The sequence below is a fragment of the Sceloporus occidentalis genome, unplaced genomic scaffold (assembly GCF_023333645.1).
Source record: "Sceloporus occidentalis isolate IW3139 unplaced genomic scaffold, rSceOcc1.0.p SCAF_5, whole genome shotgun sequence".
In the NCBI taxonomy this organism is placed as follows: Eukaryota; Metazoa; Chordata; class Lepidosauria; order Squamata; family Phrynosomatidae; genus Sceloporus; species Sceloporus occidentalis.
In genome coordinates, this window is record NW_028316985.1 from 34,305,756 (window position 1) to 34,327,145 (window position 21,390).

Below are 21,390 nucleotides of genomic sequence, written 5' to 3' on the forward strand. Positions count from 1 at the left end.
CTGGCCTCCTCCCTGCCTTCCTTTCATTGGCAAGCTAAGACATATTCAATATATAATTATGCCAGAGTGATTTTTACAGACTATGTGTGTTTTAGCTATGCCTTTCAACTTTTGTATATTTTAATGTGCTGTAATTTTGTACTGTTTTAGATGATCTTGACAGTTTTAAATTTTACTGTACAGTCGTTGCTCTGGATTTTGGGGGATCCATTCTGGACCACCACCACCCCGCGCCCCCCCCCCCCCCCGCAAATATTAAAGTCCCATTGTCCCCAATGGCGGCGCTGGCCAAGGAAAGGCCATGTGGCTGGGGAAATGGTGCTGCTGGCTGCCACAAGATTGCACTGGCCAAGGAAAGGCCGCACGGCTGAGCCAAGGCCGTGTCAGTTCAAAGAAGGTATTGCCTTGGCCAGGGCAGCCTTCCTCTGGCAGGCACAAGCTTTCCTCGGCCAGAGCAAGGCTGCAATGGCTCGGAAAATGGCTGCAACAGCTGGATGAAGGCTGTGCTAATTGAAGCAAGGCCACGCTAGCTGAGGTAAAGCCGGAAGAAGGTCATGCTAGCCATAAGGTGAGGGAGGGAAGGGAGGGAGAGAGCTGCGGGCTTGTCAATTGCAAGTAATCGAAACCGCAAATGGCAAGTCCACAGATACGGAGGGACAACTGTAATTTCTTTTAATGTTTTTATCTGTGAGCCACCTTGGGCCCTTTCTGGGAGACAGGAAGCATACAAATATAATAAATGAATAATACAACAAGCTGAGTTTGGCTGCTGTCCCAAAGACATTTACTGGGGAGTTGATCTAGACTACTGCAAGACTTACATGGATTCAATATGCTGTGGACTTTACTGTTAGTGGGGTAGTCTCTGGTAAGTGGAAATCTTAGGACAGGGAACAAAGGCAAACTGTCCAGTGAAACTGAGGAAGTGAGATGTACCTCTGTGCATTTGTTAGAATATTAGAATAATTATGTCCCATGTTATAGCCCCAACAGACATACAAAAGATGTCCATACAGGGCTAAACATTACCTGGTGTCTATATGGGAACCAGGGCTATTAAAGCAGCATTTTCTGCCCTTATCTTTTTGTGGTGCTACCTAAGGCAGTAACTCCCACTGGTATCATCTGGGAGTTGGGTTGAACAGCTGTATTTAACTTAGCCTATGATTCCAGTAGCCTTTCTTTGCTGGTAGTTGGCCACTGTTCATTGGAATCAAGGAGAAAAATCAATGAAATGTACCCTCTCTGTGTAGGCCTAACCCTGATTCCTGAAGACCAGTCTGAATGAGCAAAAACATAGGAAGAGCTGTGCTGGGTCCGACTGAAGGCCTATCTGGGAAGCCCACAAGAAGGGCTTAGATGCAATACTGCTTAAAGTGGACTTTATGGCCTTCTGAAAGTTGCTCAGATTGAATTTTGGCAAGTCTGCAGCAGCAGGGAATTCCACAATGGCAGTAGGGGAGCACATGTGTGGGCAGCTGTAAAAGTGGCTCTCTTCATAAGAAATGGAAATACCATTTCCATACAGGAGTGTGGCAAAAGGCACATTTTTGTTACTGCTGAAATCACCATATCTTAAGTAGTAGAAATCCTAGCCATGAACCACTGAACTGGGAAAAGTGAGGAAGGTTTCCATTTCTCAAAGGAAAGGTGTTTTCCCTTCTTTTAAATCATCTCCCAAAATTTGGATGGCATACAATAGATCTGTGAAGCCCTGTAGCCATAATCTTCTTCAGAGTTTCCAGCTGGAAATGGCTGTGGTTCCCCTGTGACACATAGTAATCTCATTCAGTCATGATATCCTCTTTTACTGGATAGGACTGAAACAAAATTCAGTGTGCTGCTGGATTTCGAAGGCATCCAGGATTCAAACCGATTCTTCAAAAGGAATATTATCGTACTAAGTATTTCCCTGCCACTGCATTCCTGGTTTATAACTAGATTGAGAGGATTGTAACCACCTTAAGAGAACTTCTCAGCCCTTAAAGTGGATAACAATCATTGGGCACAGGAGCAGGAGAATGATGCATTCATAACCATAATGGTGAAGGGTCTGGAAACCATGTCCTATGAGGAACGACTTAGGGAGCTGGGGATGTTTAGCCTAGAGAAGAGAGGGTTAAGAGATGATATGATAGCCCTCTTTAAATATTTGAAGGGATGTCATATTGAGGAGGGAGCAAGCTTGTTTTCTGCTGCTCCAGAAAACAGGACCCAGTACAATGGATGCAAGCTACAGGAAAAGAGATTCCACCTCAACATTAGGAGGAACTTCCTGACAGTAAGGCTGTTAGACGGTGGAACACACTTCCTCAGAGTGTGGTGGAGTCTCCTTCTTTAGAGGTCTTTAAGCAGAGGCTGGATGGCCATCGGGGATGCTTTGATTAAGAGTTTCTGCATAGCAGGGGGTTGGACTGGAGGGCTCTTGTGGTCTCTTCCAACTCTACAATTCTATGATTCTATAATCTGTTTATGGGCTTCCCAGAAGCATCTGTTTAGCTGTTATAAATAAATAATAATAAAAAATTTATTTCTATCCCCCTTAAAACAAGATTAAACAGTATAAGATTAAAAACTACGGTGCATATTAAAAACCAACTAATCCAAATAAAATCATCATGGAAAGAGTTCACTAGATGGGAAGTCTTATTCATGGCCGAGTATTTATTCTGGGAAGGCCTGCCGGAAGGGATCCATCTTAATGGCTTTTTTGAAGCTCTCTAGATTGGTAATTTGACGGATCTCGTCTGGCAGGCCATTCCATAAGTTGGGAGCAGCTGCAGAAAATGTCCTCTGGGAGTCGCTATGGAAGCAAATAGAATGCTGGGCTGGATAGATGTACTGTATGGTCTGATCCAACACAACTTATCTTAAAAGTCTTGTTAAAGGATTCAGACACAGACAGTTACTTGAAAGTGAATAATGCTCAGCTTCCTTCCTTTTAGCTTTAAGCAACAGAACTTGGAGCAGCGTCAGGCTGATGTGGAGTATGAGCTGCGGTGCCTTCTCAATAAACCTGGTAAGTTTCTTTTGTTGTGCTCTTGTTTGGCCGTGTGTGTGTTACAAAACTTGGAAAGTATTCAAATAACTTTAATGACTGCCTGGGGATACAGACAATCATAATCCAGTACATCAGGAGGCTCCTGAGTTGTGGAGAGATAAATTATATTGAGATTGCTTTTTGTGGCTATTATTGTTTTTTCCAGTGCATCCTAACTGCCAGCAGAGAGCACTGTTCAATAAATAGACTTTTTCTATTTCTGTTACCGGCCTATCCACGCATTATAAGGCATTTCCTGACCTGTTTAGTAAGAGTCCAACAAGAGGGATGCTCCCAGAATAGGCTGAAAATGTGAATGATGCATAGAAAAGTAGAGAACTTAAATCAATCAGTGTGCAAAACTATGTTGTGTTGAGCCACAATGGATCTTTTGTCAGGAGAGAATTTTGAATATAATTATCAGTCCCAGACAAGGAAGTCAGGGAAACTGGAACATAGGAATCAGCTTCATACTGAGTCAGGCGGTTAGTCTGCCCAGTCTAGTACTCTTTATTACAGTCTACTTTGATGGGCCTTACCATTCCTCAGAGTTTGGAAAAAGTTTATTTTTCCAGAGGGTGGAGGTAGGGGTGGACTACAGCTCCCAGAATCCCCTAACTATCATCGTCAGTACCTTTTCCAAGTTGTGGCCATGCTGCTTGAGATCCTTTTAATTGGAGATAACGTTGCAGTTAATTGCTGTCGTTGATTTCAACTTATGGTAACACTATCAGTGATAGATCTTCAAGTCAGCCTATCATCAGTAGCCCTGCTCAGGTCTTGTAGATTCAGTGAGGTGGCTTCCTTGATTGGATTTGTCCATCTGTAATGTGGTCTTCCTTTTTTCCTATTGCCTTCTACTTCCCTGGGCATTATTGTTTTTTCTAGTGAGTCATATCTTCTCATGATATGGCCAATGTACAACAGCTTCATTTAAATCATCTTGGCTTATAAGGACTGTTCAGATTTGATTTGTTCTAGACCTCATTTATTTGTCTTTTTAGCAGTCCATAGTATCTGCAGAACTCTTCTCCAGCACCACATTTCAAATGCGTTGATTTTCTTCCTACCAGCTTTCTTCCTTGTATAGCTTTCACAGCCCTACATAGAAATAGGAAATATGTTGATATGGACAATCATAACTTTCGTATTCAATGATACAGCTTTACACTTCAGAATCTTGTCTAGTTCCTTCATAGCTGCCCTTCCAAGTCCTAGTCTTATGATTTCTTGACTGCAGTCTCCATTCTGTTTAATAGCTGAGCCAAGGTATGGAAAATCTTGTACTATTTCCATTTTTTCATCATCTACTTTAAAGTTATTTAAATCACCTGTGGTCATTATTTTTGTTTTCTTTATGTTCAGCTGTAAACCCACCTTTGCACTTGCTTCCTTGACTTTCTTCAGTAATCATTTCAAGTCTTTGCCATTTTTTGCTAGTAATGCCATTTTTTGCAAGTAGTATGGTGTTATCTGCATATCTTAAATTGTTGATGTTCCTTCCTGCAATTTTCTTACCTCCTTCCTCTAAATCAAATCTTACTTTACATATGATACATTCAGCTTACAAGTTAAACAGATATGGAGATAAATGCAGCCTTCCCTGACCCTCTTGTCAATTGGAAAGCATTCCATTTCTCCATATTCTGTCCTGATGGTGGCCTCTTGTCCTGAGTACAGGATAATCAAATGCTGTGCCACATCCATTTCTTTCAGAGTGATCTATAATTTTTGATTATTACACACTCAAAAGCTTTGCTATAATTTATAAAGCACTGGCTGATTTTCTTTTGAAATTCTTTAATGCGCTCTGTTATCCAGTGTTTCCTATATGATCCCTAGCGCTTCCTTTACTGAACCCAGCTTTGACATTTGTCATTTCTTACTCCATATATGGTAAAAGTCTTTGTTGTAGAATTTGGAGTATCACTTTGCTTGCACTGAAAATTAATGCAGTAGTCCTGTGGTTATTGCTACTACTTGCTGTAGCTTGAGCGCCTTCCAACTTGGGAGTTTCATCTTCTAGCACCATGTCTTGCTTCATTTTGGATTGTTTCATCATAGGGTTTTCATGGTAAAAAACATTCAAAAGAGGTTTACTGTCCCTTCTTCTGCACAGTAGTAACAAACATTTGCTATGATACCACTGCCATTGTCTCTGAGAGACCATTTGCCAGTGTCACTCCCCACTTTTTCTGCTGCCCAGAAGCTGTTTGGTACATTTAGTCTGTCTCCTCAGCAAAAGCCTGTCTAACATGGGTCTAACAGACCCTACTAGTAGCACTGCTGCTGTCAGCTTAGCCTCTTGCCCCACAGGAGTATGCAGTCCCACCACCACAGAAAGACAATGCCACGAATGGGGGAGATAGCATATTCTTGTCCGATGTGTTTTACCACTTGTTGATAGGCTGTCTTTTATATCTTTATTAGGCCATCTTTTATATCTGACAAATGAGAATAGAAAGACAAAGCAACTTATTCCCAGCAATTTGTGTATTAAAAGAAGACCTTTTTTATATGGAAAATGTTCTCCTCTTTATTCTGACCAGACGATCAAGTATGTTTTCAGCTGTTAAGGAGCTGCTTAGTAGTAGAGTTTACTTGTAGAAGGTATCTTTTTTATTTCAATAGCTTTCTTTAGCTTTGATGCTTCCTTCTTTTCAAAGTAAAAAAGTGGTGGCAGCGCTTAAGCCCATCAGATGTGGCTCACCCCTGGAATTCGATCTCACACTTGCAATGCCCGCTGATCATCTTCATCCCACACTTTGATGGCTTGATTGGGTCACAATCGTGGGTCCCCTTTATTGGAGGCTGACAGACTTATCTACCCTGTAATGACCCCAGGCAGATCTTATCCCTGCAGCAAACAGCCACCATCAGGAGCAGTTGTGTTTGGTGGCTATCGCACCGGCCGTACCACCAGAAGCCAAAGGAAGAACATTTTTTAGAGTGAGATGGGTGTCATATGGATCCACCTCAGATAAAATTTCACAGAGTCGGAGTTTGGCCATTGTACTGAATGAAGTTCTTTTTGTCACTGTGTTATTCTCTTACTGTTGGACAGAGAAAGACTGGACGGATGATGACCGGGTGAGGGAGAAGGTGCTGATGCAAGAGCTTGTGACCATTATTGAACAACGGAATGCAATTGTCAACTGTTTGGATGAAGACCGGCAAAGGTAGCTTGAAGGAAAGGCCAGGGAAATAGGCTGCTACTAAATAATAGGGGTTGGGATGACCATGCTGGCTCTAAACCTTCAAAACACAAATGTACAATGCAATTCTTATCATGAAACCATATTCAGGCAAAGCATGGAGCTTTGCCTGTGGGAACCAATGCTGATAGTTTGAGCAAGTTTGGATAGTTTGCGTTGGACCCATTTCAAACTGGCTTCCGGACGGGTTACGGAGTTGAGACGGCCATGGTCGCCTTGGTCGATGATCTCTGTCTGGGCATTGACAGGGGAAGCGTGTCCCTGCTGGTGCTCTTGGACATCTCAGCGGCTTTCGATACCATAGACCATGGTATCCTTCTGGGACGCCTGGCAGAGGTGGGAATCGGGGGCACTGCGCTCCAGTGGTTCCGGTCCTACCTCTCCGGGAGGTCCCAGATGGTGCAGCTGGGAGACGTGTGCTCCGATGAGAGACCCCTTAAAACTGGGGTCCCTCAAGGGGCCATTCTGTCTCCCATGCTATTTAATATCTACATGAAACCGCTGGGAGAGATCATCCGGAGACATGGGGCGCGGGGTTATCAGTACGCTGATGACACCCAAATTATTTTCTCTATGTCTCCGACTGATGCAGTGACCGGGGATGGCGTCTCTCCTCTCGTGGCCTGTCTAGAGTCAGTAATGGGCTGGATGAGGGAAAACCGACTCAAGTTGAATCCAGAGAAAACGGAGCTACTAGTGATAGGTTCTCCTGGTCCAGGAATGGCGGTGGTTCCACCTGTCCTGAACGGGGTCACGCTCCCTGTGAAGGACTCCGTCCGCAGTCTGGGGGTGCTTCTTGATTCGTCGCTTCACCTGACAGCTCAGGTGAATGCGACGATCAAGAGCACCTGTTATCAGCTTCGGCTGATTCGCCAGCTGCGTCCATACCTGGCCCAGAGGGACCTTGAAACTGTTGTACATGCTCTGGTAACCTCGAGATTGGATTTCTGCAACGTACTCTACATGGGGCAACCCTTATACCAAACTCGGAAACTGCAAATGGTACAGAACATGGCGGCCCGGCTGGTCACTGGTGCTCCCAGGACCAGCCATATAACACCGATTTTGAAAGACCTCCACTGGCTGCCCATTCGTTTCCGAGCTCAATATAAGGTGTTGGTAATTACCTATAAAGCCCTAAATGGCTTGGGCCCAGGATACCTAAAGGACCGCCTCTCCCCATACATTCCGCCTCGCACCCTCAGAACGTCTGGGCAGCAGCTACTGAAGGTGCCTGGGGCTAGATTAGCCTCCACTTCTCGGAGGACGTTTTCCATAGCTGCCCCAGCCCTTTGGAATGCGCTGCCCACACAGCTCCGCTCGTCTACCACCCTGGTCCAATTTAGGAAGGACCTTAAAACCTTCCTATTCCAACAGGCATTCCCCGAATAGATATCCTGTGGGCCTCCCTCCTCTTTCGTGGCCAAGAGGTTGGGCTTAGGGGCTTTTATTGTTGGTTTTGTTTTATTGTATTGTATGCATTTTAATTTGTATGTATTTTATCTGTTGTAAGCCGCCCTGATCGAAGGAAGGGCGGCATATAAATAAAAATTTTATTTATTTATTTATTTATTGTGGTTTGGGAGAATATGTGGCCAGGTTCCTAAGCAAGAATTGGAGCCAAATGGTACTTAGAGAAGAGTAATGCTTCTTGCCTGCATAACTGTTTTAAGCCATGGCTGTTCTCCCTAAGGTGAATCTCACTGTAGCTTTCTCTTGTTTTGTCAGGGAGGAAGAGGAGGATAAAATGTTGGAAGCAATGATTAAAAAGAAAGGTAAGTGAGGACTAAGTTCCAAGAATTAAGCAGCCACAGAGTCTCAACTGTCTCCCACATAATTACTTGTTGACATCGATTCTCAAGTTATCAACCAGATTGTCTGTAGCTAACCATACTAAAAACTTAATACAATCTCAATTCTATCCTGAGAAAACCTCATTTATATATATATTTATAAATGATAGAAACTGAAATGTATATATTGTGTTGTTTTCCATATTTTTCCAATCAGTCAAGTGGTATTCTACCTGCATATTCAGTTGAAATAGAAATGGGGAAGTATAGGAAAATATTGGGGGGACAGAACAGATATCCAAGGATTCTTTGCTTCCTCTCCAAATGAGTTTCAGCCACATGTGCTACAGGTACACTTCCATTATTGAGGAATATCCCCCAGCAGAGGCGAACACATAGTTACTATCCCTGCCCAAAGACGGCATTCGTTGTGTTAGCTGGATGCAACAGAATCTCCTTTAACAGTTATCTCAACGATGAAGGAAACTCAGTATTCTCCTCAAAAGTGACTGTGATTGAAGGAAGGAGAAAGTCAGAGGCACTGTGCCAAAGAATTCAAATCCCACCCCCAGCAGTTGCCTGGGGGCAAATGGAGGTTAAATCTTCTCTTCTCCTCTAAAGCAACCACTTCAGAAGAATGAAATGTCAAAAAGCTTTTCATGGCTACACTGTTAATTTTGTTAATTTATTTGGATTCTAGCAGCTATAGGGTAGTGGAAGAAACAGTACACGATACTAAATCCTCACCTTCCCTGAAACATTAGCAATCCAAGAAGCAGAGAAAGGGGGAAAATTCAGGAGTCTTGTGGAACCGTTAAGAATAATTTATTTTAGCAGGCGCATCTGTGGATTACAATCCAATACCCAGATGTACTGATAGAATACAGTATTCTGGCCCTCAGGTATCTATATTTCTGTAACTTATTTCACAGTACTCTGGTATATGGATAATTTATCCCACTTCCACAACTATGTAACTGTGTAGATATGCCTGTGGCTTGAATATTTTAATCTATTAGTGGATTTGAGGAACTGCCTTTGCAGTCCATGATAGCTCGTGCTGAAATAAATTGGTTAATCTTAAAGGTGTCACAAGACTCCTTTCTTCTGCCATCACTTTAATACTGAAAACTCTTTGAGATTTTATATGTGCACTTTCAAGTATTTTATTGTCAACCCTAAAGACTAGAATTTGGTTCCTTAACAAAAAATCTCAGGCAGTTTAATTTAGCATCAAGAAAACATTCTGGGTCTTTTCTATACTCCTGGATAATTATGGTATGCACATCATCCTGGTATTGAATACACAGAGATCATTCCAATTTGAGGCTGTATCTTCATGTGCAAAACTTGAAGATGTTCACATGCATGTATACACAACCAGATAGTGACACTGTATTAATTGTGAGGGCATGCAAACAATAGTTGTGCATTTGTTCAGTGGCTATTGCCTTTTCCACTCTTCTCCACAAATAATAATAATAATAATAATAATAATAATAATAATAGGTTTTATTTATATACCGCCCAATCACTGGGAATCCAAGCGGTTTACAATAGAGGGGATAACAGACAGTTCCCTGCCCACAGGCTTACAATCTAAAAGACATGACACAAAAGGAGAAGGAAATGGTGAGGGGGGAGGGAATCAGGTCCAGCATTCTTCTCTCCCTCTGAGGCCTGGACCAAGGCAGATGGACTGGAGGGAGGGCTCTTCTTCTTCAGGCTAGCCCCTGATGGTACTGGGCCAGCCTTCTCTCTCCCTCAGAGGCCGAAAGATGAGTTAGGGAGGGAGGAGCCTCTTTCTTCAGGCTAGCCCCTGATGGTACTGGGCCAGCCTTCTCTCTCCCTCAGAGGCCAAAATAGTAGAAATCATTTCTTATTTGCGCATAGTTTAATTTCTGTAAACAGTGTTTGACTGATCTAGTTAAAATTATCCACCTGCATAATTTAGATTTCAGATCCTGGAATGAAGACTTTCTTTAGCACAGAGTCTCTGGTGTTACATTTTGTTTACACACACACACACTATGTAGGAGCTCAGGTTGAATCCCTAGTGTCCCAAGAAAGAACTCTTATTATAAAAAATATGGACAAATGCTTGCTGGTCATTCTTGGTGCTGTTGTCGAAGCAGTTAACATTTCCAAGCTCTGCCCTTTTCTCTCTCCTGCCTGCCCACCCCACGATGCATTCCAAAGAAAGAATGTTTTATACATCTCCCTTTCTCTCTCCAGAATTTCACAAGGAACCTGATGCTGATGGCAAGAAAAAAGGGAAATTCAAGCCTATGAAAGTGCTGAAGCTGCTTGGGAACAAAAATGAGTCAAAGAGCAAATCACCCAAGGAAAAAAGCTAAAGCAGGTGGCAACCAGAAGCAGGGGAGGGCTGCTGTGCTCTGTGATTGCCTCTGTCCTATTTGGCTGGGCACTTGGCAAAGAGGACTTTTTGCCTCCTGCTTGCTCTCTTTCTTAGAAGGCATGGCTTGCCATACATCAAAGCTGGCTTTTCCCTGGAGAAAAGGTAGTTACCTTCCAGCAACAGATACTCCTCTGCTTAAAGAAGCAAGGGGGCAGGAGGCAAGGCATGTCCAGTCAGCACTGAAAATTATGGAGGGATAGATGTGAAGGAAAGAGTCACTTGTCCCTTTCTCCCTCAGGGTGGGGTGAAGGAAAGGAAGAAATGAGATTGGGTTTGACTTAACCAGTTATGCACATGTTATTATTCATGTTTCTGTGCAGTCCAGGATTTGGTTAGCTGTGGCAAATTTGCACTAATTGACTCCCTTCTCTAACTGTGATAATCACATGTGCCTCACATTCTGAAAATCTTTCACAGCAGTCTGGGGAATGGGACTCTGTTTTCCTGCTCCAAATGCATTTTTACTTGCTTGTCAAAAAAACAAAACAAAAAACCTGGGGCTTTCCAAGCAGGATTATTTATTTTATTGCTGGCTTAAACTGTTAAAACTAGAGAGATTGCAGAAAACAATTCAGTATCGTAAGGGCCCATAGAAACAGCCAACAAACCAGAACCTGTATCCTACTTTTAGAAGCCTTCTGTACTACCAAAAACAACGTGCCGTGAATGTGAGGCCTCTTGGGAAACTGTTAAGCAAAGCAAGAGAATTGTTTTGGTTTGTATGGGACACTCACTGCGCCTTGTAAACCCTCTTGGTTGCTGCTGCTAATATCATCCATGGTGCTCCTTGGGATGCAGGAAGCTGGGAAAGGATCAAACGTTCCCTGCCCACTATTAGGCATGAGGATGTCAAGCTGTACTCAATGCCAACAAGGCTTTCATTTTTGCCTTGCTCACCAGTGCCACCCTTTGCCCATTTGGGAGGGATCTCAGCTGCTCCTCTCCCAGCTTAGTCTGTATCTACTTTTCTAAAAATGCAAAGACAGCTATTTCTGTGATATTCTTAGCTGACTTTGAAACCTATCTACCCCACTTCCAGCTTTCTTTTGATTTGTTGTATGTATGTTGTGTGTGTGCTGAGAAGAGAGACACATCTTTCTTTCTTCCTTTCTGCCTTCTCCTCTGTGCTGAGGAGTTATTTATTGAAATGTTTGTTTCGTCTGAGTTAAACACTGATAGTATTGTAAGTGCTGGTTAGTCAGCTGTTAGTCTTGAGTTCTTGTTAGCAGAGTAGACTACCAGCCCAGAGCAAATTGCTGTGCTGCCTTATCCAAATATGAATTTCTTGGCCAAGCCCTGGCTACGATACACACTCCACACAATTGCAGAAAGAGGATCTAGGTTGATAATGTTACCAGCTCTGGTCAGGGCCATATTCTGAGTCCCTACAAATGAATGACAACTACCAACAAACCCCCACTCTCCATAGCAAAGTCATCCCTGGGTTTGATCCCAAAGCACAACTTTCCCTTCTACCTTAAAAAAAAGGTTCCAAAATACCATCTAATTTGCTCTCATCAAAAAACCCTGGTGGTCAGAATGACACTGTATTAACCACAATTTTCACTGATATACAAGAAAAAGAAATTAAACAGAACAATTGTACTGAATGTCTGTTGTAGTGTTTATTTCTGTGTTTTGAACCACTTTGTTATAGAAAAAAGAGAACAAAATCATTTCTACATAAATATATTTCCAGGGAGTTAAAAACAGAGGGTCATGAAATCTCAAGTATATATCCAACACTAGTCTTCTTTCTTTTTATTCCAAGTGAGACAGCTGACGGTTGCAGTAGACTTAAGCACACACCTGCCTACCCTGTCACATCTAACTTAGAATATGGACAAATGAAGGGAGCTGAATGTCCTTTTCTATCTCTTTGTGTTTAGTCACTTTTCTCTAAGCTCAATTTCTGATACCAGCAATGGAGCAAAAGATGCTTCCAGCTACAGAGTGCAGTGAATTAAGGTACGGATGATATCAGCTCCCCTCATCCACCCACACCCATGGCTGTAACAAACTGAAGCTTTCTGCATGTTTGAGGCAGACATATGAGCAGACAAACATGACTCCTCCATTACATCTAGATTGACCCTGGCTACTTACTCTATACCCACATTAAGAAAAAGGCTTGTGTTTAGATAAAGTGCACCAATACGTCACTTTTTTACTTTGGTTCAGAACATACCATATTTGTTCCTGTGTGATTATACACAAGATTATGATTGAAATAGCAAAATTTAACTTCCAGTGAATCTTGCAGAGGTCCATTCAAAAATATGTGACCTGAACACTTGCTGAAAGTTCTTCACACAGTTCTCATCCTAATGAACAGAAGCACTAAATGCTAGAAAATGACATGAGGTACACTGGGTTCTACTATTACTTCCTTGTCTGCTTAAAGAAAGAAAGCACTTTGTGCCTTTATTGTTCCCAAACAGCAGTTCACTGGCTGCTTGTAAGCCATACCCTTGAAAAGGCTCTGCTACTGCAAAATACTATGAACAGAGAGTTCCTAATCTTCTGAGTTCATGCAGAAAACAGGATTTTTGATCAGCTTAGCTGCAGGGGAAATGATGTTCACTAGCTTCCAAGATTATTGTTTACTTGCTGCTGGCAAAGGCAGGTAAAAAGCAATCTCAGTTCAGATAAACAGAGGGAAGAATGCACTGAGCAGACAGGAAGACTTTGGGTGGGGAGAGCATGTATGTGCAGCTGTCTTACAGCTCACCAATAAATGGGGCTCTCAAGTCCAAAAACATTGTGCATTGCTTCACTACAGTGTTACAATTACACCATTAAGAGCCATTCTTGACACTGTCTTCTGTGAAGCTCATTAGGGTAGCAGAAAGTAGTTAGGGTGAAACAGTCTTGTGCTAAATGGGTAAAGGATTACTGGCCTTCTTCATTTGTGTTTTCAGGTTCAGGTTTGTTGCCTGTATTGAAGGATTTAGCCATTGCCTCTTTCAGTTCTGCACTTCTCTGCTTATCAATTATCTCCATCTCACGTAGTTTCTGAAAAAGAGAAGGTGGGGCAGAAGAAAATTTATTTCATTCCTTTACAAAGTAATCTGCAGTTCTAGAGACCAGAAGGCTTACTTCCACATATTCACTTACTTGAAAAATCTCCCTCACAGTCTTAAAAGTATGTTATACCCAACAGACAGAATGAAACAGTAATCCTATAAATGTCAGAATCTTCAGGCCAGAAGAGGCCAGATACCTGTGATATTTCAGTAAGGATGATACCATGGTATGACTTGCCCTGTCCCAGAGCCTCCATCTCTGCCAGAAACTTCTGTCGATCTTGGATTTCATTCACCACTAGACAAGTGAAGAAAGAAAGGAATCTGGAATGAAGGACCTATGGGTTTGGACACATCAGTACTTCCTGAACATCAATTTTTTCAGTTCTTAAGACATATTTTGTTAGTTGCTTGTATGCCTTTTAAATTTAACAATGATTATCCCTTTCTTTGGGAGGAAGCTTGATAACTTTAAGGTTTGTTTGCTTGTCTGGAAAGGAAGTATTTTACAGATAATTTATTTATGGGTTATCATTTTTCACATGAAGAGCTCGTGGCCCCAACGTTAGATGGCATTCATTACAGAATTATACAAACATGGATGACTGGTTTCGCAATGGATGTAGTTTACAGTAAATAGAATCTCCAGGTTTAGTGGAGATACACTGCTGAATACTAGCTGCTAGAAATGGAAGGCAGCAGTTCAAGAGAGCTGTTGCCTTCCAGGAAGATAGAGGTAAATCATTGACCACCAGATGGACAGGAATCTATCATTTTATGAGATGTGTATGAATGGCTCTTACTTTCTCTTACCTTTTGTGCCACATGTGAGACATTGTGGCACCTTTTCTTCACAAATAGCATACACCTCAGAATTCCTTAAAGATTTAATGGGGTTCTGCACTGTGTACACCATTTGCAGAGGGGACATTGCACACATTTATGTATGTATGTATGTATGTATGTGTATGTATGGTTTCTATTGTAGCAGGAAATCTTTTAAATAGGTTAACCCAGGCTGGCTGCTTAGCCTGCTGGTATAGTTGGGTCAGTTTTGCTGATGGTCAGTTCTACATTGTGTGTGCTCTGATAAGAATATGGCTCATGTAGTTCTGTTGCTATCTTTGATTTGCTCATTTCTTGCATCAGTTTGCTGTGGTGCCATCATGATGAATTGCCCTGCAATATTTATTTTGTGGGGATGGCTTTGCACTGCATTGTTCCTGTGTAGCAGGGCAGGAGTTGTACCCCTGTTTCATCGTTCAGCCCAGACGTATAAGAAATCTTTGGCTGGGCAATGCAAATAAACTGTTACACCCAGCTACAGATTTGGCAGCAGTGTTTGGCATCTTTAGATAAATAACAGGGCACAATAAGGGGGATACCTATAATACAGGTATTGATTTCGTCTGAGCAACATCTCTACTCCAACCTGGAACAGTTGCTCACACTCTCCATCTTCCAAGACTACAAATTGCACATCAGAGTACTGCTTTTAACCAGGCAGATCCAGTGTACGTACATTCATCAAACCGGTCCAGTTCTGGTACATCTTCTTCCACTTTGACTGGTTGCTTCTGGGGTTTTTTCCTTATCTTATCCTTTCCCTTTGCGAAGATATTTTGGAGCCTTTCCTTTTCCTTCTCTAGGTCTCCTAACAAAGAAAGGAGATGATGTTTCATTTCCCCCCCTACCCCTTGCAGACAAGCTTCTGTCCCTAAAAATAAGGAGACCTCCTATACAAAAGATACAAGCAAAATCATTCTTGCCAGTTTGTATGTTACAAAGTCTGTGCACACAGAAAGTAATAAATATTTGGGTAGAAGTTCTGAATCAGCTATGTTTATTATATGAGGCAACTTGAGCACAGGAAGCTTTAGAAAACATTTCAAACACAATCCTAGCATGTTCCTCCCAAGTTAACTTTGAGTGAGGATTGTAGCTTTCGATTTTTAAAGAAGAGAGATGAAAACTGACTTAACACAAGGACCTTTTAAGCTATGGTGTTAAATTTCTGCTCACCTTTTAAGAATAGGAACTTCATAAATGGGTGACCTTGACAATAAGTTTAGGATAAATGTAGCACAGTATTCAACAGCTGGAAGCCAGGACTAGGAAATTCTAGTTCATATATTGTCTTGGCTATTCACTTATTGATGTCTTCAGGCATGCCATTAATTTAATTTTTTTTTACTCTTAATAAATTCTAACTTGCACTTTATCCTAAGGTACCAAGTGGGATAAAACTTAAACGAAAACAGAAGAGCCAAAATTTACTACTAATATAAAAGGATTAAAATCCCCCCCCCCCCAAAAAAAAAAGCATTACAACACAAACCAACCAATACCAGACTTTAATATGGCTGGGCAAATAAGCTGCATGTTTGACTTGAAATGTTAGCTCAGTTGGTACTACGATTGCTTCCATGGGAAGGGCATTTCAGAGATGGGGTTCCACTGCTGAGAAGCCCCTCTTTCTTTTCTCTCAGCCTCATGCACATAAATGCACACTCATACACTGCTAATCTGACAGAGCTGTTTTGTTGTTGTGTGGCTTCAAGTCATTTCTGATTTATGGTGACCCTGAGGCAAATGTATCATGGGGTTTTCTTGGCAAAATTTGTTCAGGGGAGGTTTGCCTTTGCCTTCCTCTGAAGCTGAGTGTGTGTGATTTTCCCAATGTCAACCAGTGGGTTTCCATGGCTGAGCAGGAATTTGAACCCTGGTCTCCAGAGTTGTAGTCCAATGCTGAAACCATTACACCATGTTGCCTCTCTATTTTTAATGATGACTAAAACTTATACTTTCAAAATTGTAAATGCTGTATGTAGAAATGCTATATGTTACTGTTGCTAACTAACTTCAAATATGGAATATTATTTGCAAAAGTGTGTTGGCTTACGAGTGGCTTGAGGCCTGAATTTCTCCCGGGTATATGCATCTCCTGCCCGGCAGATCTCAGCAGGACGTCGATGTGATCTACCATAGGGGCTGATGGAAAGAAAATCCTTGGGAGGTGAGACAGACTTTGGAATCTGTGGTTCTTTGCTAGATGTTGGGTTGCAGCGGAGAGGCAGGGAATCACCTTCTAAGGAATGAAAGACAGAGTGGATATTAATTAGCTTTGTGACATACTGCTAGGGGCACTATCTTAACACGACTCCTTTTGGCATAAAAAACAATTACTAATCTGAATCAAATGCTTAAACAGCTATTTAGAATGTTTTGCTTTGTAGAAACACACACACACTTGTATCCTTATACACAGATTTTTTATACACGGATTCAAGCATCCACGGCTTGAAAATATTCAAAAAAAGTATAAATTTCAAGTAGCAAACCTTGATTTTTCCATTTTATATAAGGGACATAATTTTGCTCTGCCACTGTATTTATGGGACTTGAGCAGACACAGATTTTGTTATTCATGGGGGTTCCTAGAACCAAACCCCAGTGGAGAACAAGGTCCACTGTATTAGCCTTTCAGAGAAAAGACTTGTGTCCTACATTGCTTGGATTTTGAAGAAGGACTAGGGAAGACTAGCACAGGACCCCATGTTCTCATTGCGAGGAAGAAGGGAACATCTAAGAACACATTTAATTAATGAGGTGGGGTGTGTTTTATTATCGTTACTAATCATAAGGAACAACGTACAAGTAATGTGTTATTACTAAGTCCTGCTTGTTTTTGTAGTGCTTACACATCACTAGTGAGCTAACAATAGCAAAACCAGTTATGAATTCAATAAAATGCCGACACAGCAGCAATATAACAAAAACAAACAATTTATTAATTTGGGAGTTGTAATGCAAATAAGCTATGGAAATTAGCCTGGCTATGAATGCAAGATAGAGCATGGTATGTGACACAAAGTCAAAGTCTTTTAAATCTCTGCTTTAATTAAAAACTTGCCCAAACTAATTTTACAGTATATGTTGAAGATCCCATTCAGCAGCAGTCAGAACCACAAGACAGCCTTCATTAATGTTCTATAGAGAGAGCTGGATAAAACTAGAGTAAAGTAACCATCACTCGTGACTTATTTCCACTTACGACCTCTTGAGCCTATATAAGATTCCTTTACGAGGGGCTGAGTTATTTCTTTGCTCAGAAATGGCTCATGTGACTGAGAGTGAGCCAAATTCAGAAACCTGGAAACTAGTAATAACCAGCAACTTTGCAGCTAATTGTAAAGAAAGGGTTGAATTTCAGCATAACTCACGTTTCATGCAGTTTACAAGATGACGCTGCTGGAAGTTGGTAAGTCTGGATTCTTGCATCATCACTGAAATACAAAAAAAACAATCTGAAAAAATCCATATCAACAAAGATGGCACTACCTTCACAGCAATGGATTTAACATGAATAGAAGTTAGGTAGAAGAGGTAAATCCGGTCTCTGGGAATGGCTCACAGGTAGTTAGACGATGCTACCCAAGGTCTTTAAATACAGCATTTATATCACTAGTGTTCTTCACATGTGTTGGACTCCAGCCCCTGCCTATAGAGGTATGTAGATGGCACCGCAATGGGGAAGCCTGATATATAGCAATGTTTGTCAAAATGCCAATCAGTGGGCCAGTACTGGTCCATGAATCATTGGCTGCTGGTCAAGTTTCCAAAATAGAAAGAAACAGTTGTAGCCAATGGGCACAAAGATGGTACTGATTCTGGGCACACTAAGGAAAACTATGCCAGTTTCCCGCATTAGATATCCTGACAAGCACTGGTCTATAGTATTATTCCTCATATTTAAACAGAGTCTTAAATGACTATTCTTCAAATGTATGATCAGCTGTCAGGACCCACTGGTATCATGAGCAAAAAGCATTCTACACTGACACTGATTAAATTCAAACAACACTTTCTGATTAATACTCAAGGTCTTTTTTTTGTCCTTCCAAAGTAAATATGTACATACTAAATATTGTTCTGGAGTACAAAAAATCCAAGCCAAAGAGATATTTTTGATACAATTTGCACTGGATTGTCCATTTCAAAAGGCATTAACAGAGAGGCTATTACAAAGAAACAACTGATATTTTTAAAATGATGTTGAATTTAGATACTGCTTGCATGTCATCATGCAATATGGATAACCACACCTAAAAGAAGGGCTGATGCTCAGTAAGAGAATGCATACTTTGCATCTTTTCTATGTCCAGATAGATCTAGGAAAGACTCATTATCTGAAAGGCTAGACTGCTGCTACGAACCACTATAGATAATTCTGAGCTGGATGGATAAATGGTGTGACCTGAGACAGCTTCCTATATTCCTGTGGTTGGACAAACAATGCTGTACCTGCAATTGCTGCTGCCTGTAGCTGGGAAGGGAGAGAAGGAGCAACCAATATAAAAGGAACTGCAGAAAGAAAAGGTTGTGCATCTGCCACTGTTTAAATACTTGAAGGGATGTCATACTGAGGAGGGAGCAAGCTTGTTTTCTGCTGCTCCAGAGAACAGGACCCGGAACAATGGATGCAAGCTCCAGGAGAAGAGATTCCACCTCAACATTAGGAGGAACTCCTGACAGTGAGGGCTGTTCGACAGTGGAATACTCACTCCTTCCTCGGAGTGTAGTGGAGTCTCCTTCCTTGGAGGTCTTTAAGCAGAGGCTGGATGGCCATCTGTTGAGGATGCTTTGATTTAGATTTCCTGCATGGCAGAATGGGGTTGGACTGGATGGTCCTTGCAGTCTCTTCCAACTCTATGTCTATGATTCTATGATCTTCTATCCCAACATCCATTGGTGGCTGGACAGATTTTTTAAAATATGCATGTGATCTGAAACACCATTTATTCAAATTGAGGTTTATACAGGACATCATGGTTGGATGCTCTAGTACTGCAAAGCAGAATGCGTAGCTACATAACCTTGTTCTGATTTCATGTAGCCTTCTAGTTACCTTTTAGCAGTTCTTGTGTTTCCTGGCTGTATTTGGTCACAGTGGGCGCATGCCAGAATCCAGTGCCTTTGGCCACAGCTGGTGTGGTCCTCTCTTGGGAAGCCATTGTGGCACCTTGAAAAGAACAGTGGAGAAACGCATCTTTTGTAACCATCAGGACCACAATGCCAGGAAGTATTCTCTCTCATTCTACTAAACCATTCTATCACTTCTTGTTTACGTCCCTCAAAAGTTGGTCATTGTGAGGAATTTTCCTTTTTCCTTTGCATGATGAGATATTTCTTTTTAAAAATAAATACGGCGTGCAAACCTTCCAGACTTTGGAAGATGCCAGGGATAGTTTTGCTCACATTTAGTACTTAATTGCCATACACGCAATCCACTTTGTGTTTGTTATGCATAGGCCACACTTGTGTGTTTCTAGGCCAAATTTCTGGGGTTTCAGCTACTTGCAAACCACATCTCTCTACACTGGCCTCCATACAAATAGTTTTCCTCCTTCCTTGGTGTGGGAAATGTGAACCTCAGTTCCTAGGAGCAGTTGGCCTCAAAGTACAAAACAATCTTAGAGTTCCAAAAATGCCAGTCATTAGCTGCCTTTTTAGCTGCAAGACCCACTACTTTCAGCTGACGTTTGGCATGAGTGGATAGGTATGCTAAGGTCCAAAACACACTGCAGGAATAACCCAGTTTGAGACCACTTTAACTGCCCTGGCTCAATGCTAGGGAATTCTGGTAACTGTTGTTTTGTGAGACATTGAGCCTTCTCTGTCGGAGAGAGCTCTGGTGCCACAATAAACTACAATTCCCAGGATTCCCTAGCACTGAGCCAGGGCAGTTAAGGCGGTCTCAAACTGGATTATTTCTGCAGTGTGTTTTGGACATAAGTGTATTAGACAAATTATAAGAAGCAGTAAATACACTTTTGTGCCACACTTTTAAAACTATTTTTTAAACACAGCTAAAGGTTAATTTGCTTATAAGCTTCTGGTATCAGTACTGATATATATATATATATATATATATATATACACACACACACACAGACACACACACACACATATATTTCATTTCAGAGTTATGATGGTGAGCCTAAGGCAAATCTGTCATGGGGTTTCCTTGGCAAAATTTCGTTAGCGTGACATTGTCCCTTCTTCCTCTGAGGCTGAGAGAGTGTGACTTACATAAGTGGATTCAAGACCAAGCGGGAATTTGAGCCCTGGTCTCCAGCGCCCAAGTCCAACCCTCAAAACACTACATACCTATATTTCAAATCAAGTGCTACAGATGTTAGGCATTCGCCCCCAGAAAGCACGCCCAAGATGGCGGCCTTTTGCAGTCAAGATAGGCAAGTGACGATGGGGCCAAGGCACAGCAGGCTTGCCTTCTCTTATACTCTGCAGCTTGGCTGACTTGCTTGGGGGAACTAGCAACACTGGGCCACCTCTGGAGGCCATTTTAACAAGGGGGACCGACCTCCTTGCACCTTTTAACACAGTGGAATGGATCTACAGAAAGTGGTGTCCTGTGAACCGCTTATCAGGCTGGGAAGGGGATTGTGATGAAGGAATGGACTAGAGTCCAGAACACACTGCAGGAATAACCCAGTTTGAGACCGCCTTAACTGCCCTGACTCGGTGCTGGGGAATCCTGGGAACTGTAGTTTGTTGTGGCACCAGAGCTCTCTCTCTCTCTGTCAGAGAAGGCTCAATGATGTCTCACAAAACTACAGTTCCCAGGATTCCCCAGCACTGAGCCAGGGCCTCAAGCTGGGTTATTCCTGCAGTGTGTTCTGGACTGAGACTCTGGAGACCAGGGTTCGAATCCTGGCTCAGCCACAAAACCCAATGGGCGGCCTTGGTCAAGTCACACTCTCTCAGCCTCAGAGGAACCCTATGGGACAACAACAACAACCCTCTCTTACGCCAGGCAGCGTCCCCCGTCGCCACGGCAACCAGCTCCTCCTCCTCCGACTTCCTGTGACGTCAG

The 21,390-nt window shown here is 42.1% G+C and overlaps 2 protein-coding genes across 4 annotated transcripts in view; one reads left to right on the forward strand and one right to left on the reverse strand.

Annotated features, from left to right (window-relative positions):
* Nucleotides 1–12,080, forward strand: part of MICALL1 (MICAL like 1) — a 46,988-nt gene extending 34,908 nt beyond the window's left edge. For both annotated transcript variants that reach the window (XM_089528143.1, XM_089528144.1), the window contains 4 exons: nucleotides 2,946–3,019; nucleotides 6,105–6,219; nucleotides 7,984–8,030; nucleotides 10,284–12,080. In XM_089528143.1, coding sequence (XP_089384269.1) covers nucleotides 2,946–3,019; nucleotides 6,105–6,219; nucleotides 7,984–8,030; nucleotides 10,284–10,405 — 358 coding nt within the window. In that variant the 3' untranslated portion in view covers nucleotides 10,406–12,080. The remainder of the gene's footprint in view (nucleotides 1–2,945; nucleotides 3,020–6,104; nucleotides 6,220–7,983; nucleotides 8,031–10,283) is intronic.
* Nucleotides 12,081–12,100: 20 nt separating this feature from the next.
* On the reverse strand, nucleotides 12,101–21,390 carry CUNH22orf23 (chromosome unknown C22orf23 homolog). 2 transcript variants are annotated; one of them, XM_089528145.1, is made up of 7 exons: nucleotides 21,326–21,390; nucleotides 19,402–19,515; nucleotides 17,717–17,779; nucleotides 16,396–16,581; nucleotides 15,016–15,147; nucleotides 13,691–13,791; nucleotides 12,101–13,482 (listed from the first exon to the last, which is right to left on the reverse strand). In XM_089528145.1, the coding sequence occupies exons 2-7, from the start codon at nucleotides 19,505–19,507 to the stop codon at nucleotides 13,360–13,362; spliced, it is 711 nt and encodes a 236-aa protein (XP_089384271.1). In that variant the 5' UTR covers nucleotides 19,508–19,515; nucleotides 21,326–21,390; the 3' UTR covers nucleotides 12,101–13,359. The 2 variants fall into 2 exon arrangements, with proteins under 2 accessions (XP_089384271.1, XP_089384272.1); XM_089528146.1 differs by lacking the exons at nucleotides 19,402–19,515; nucleotides 21,326–21,390 and adding an exon at nucleotides 19,058–19,388.

Excerpts from the sequence above, each read along its gene's own strand:
- CUNH22orf23 (XM_089528145.1), bottom strand. The coding sequence starts at position 19,507 with ATGGCTTCCCAAGAGAGGACCACACCAGCTGTGGCCAAAGGCACTGGA. Across the intron at positions 16,582-17,716 it reads TCTTGTAAACTGCATGAAAC|AAGGTGATTCCCTGCCTCTC; the intron begins GTGAGTTATGCT and ends TTCATTCCTTAG. Across the intron at positions 13,792-15,015 it reads ACTGGACCGGTTTGATGAAT|TGGTGAATGAAATCCAAGAT; the intron begins GTACGTACACTG and ends TCACTTGTCTAG.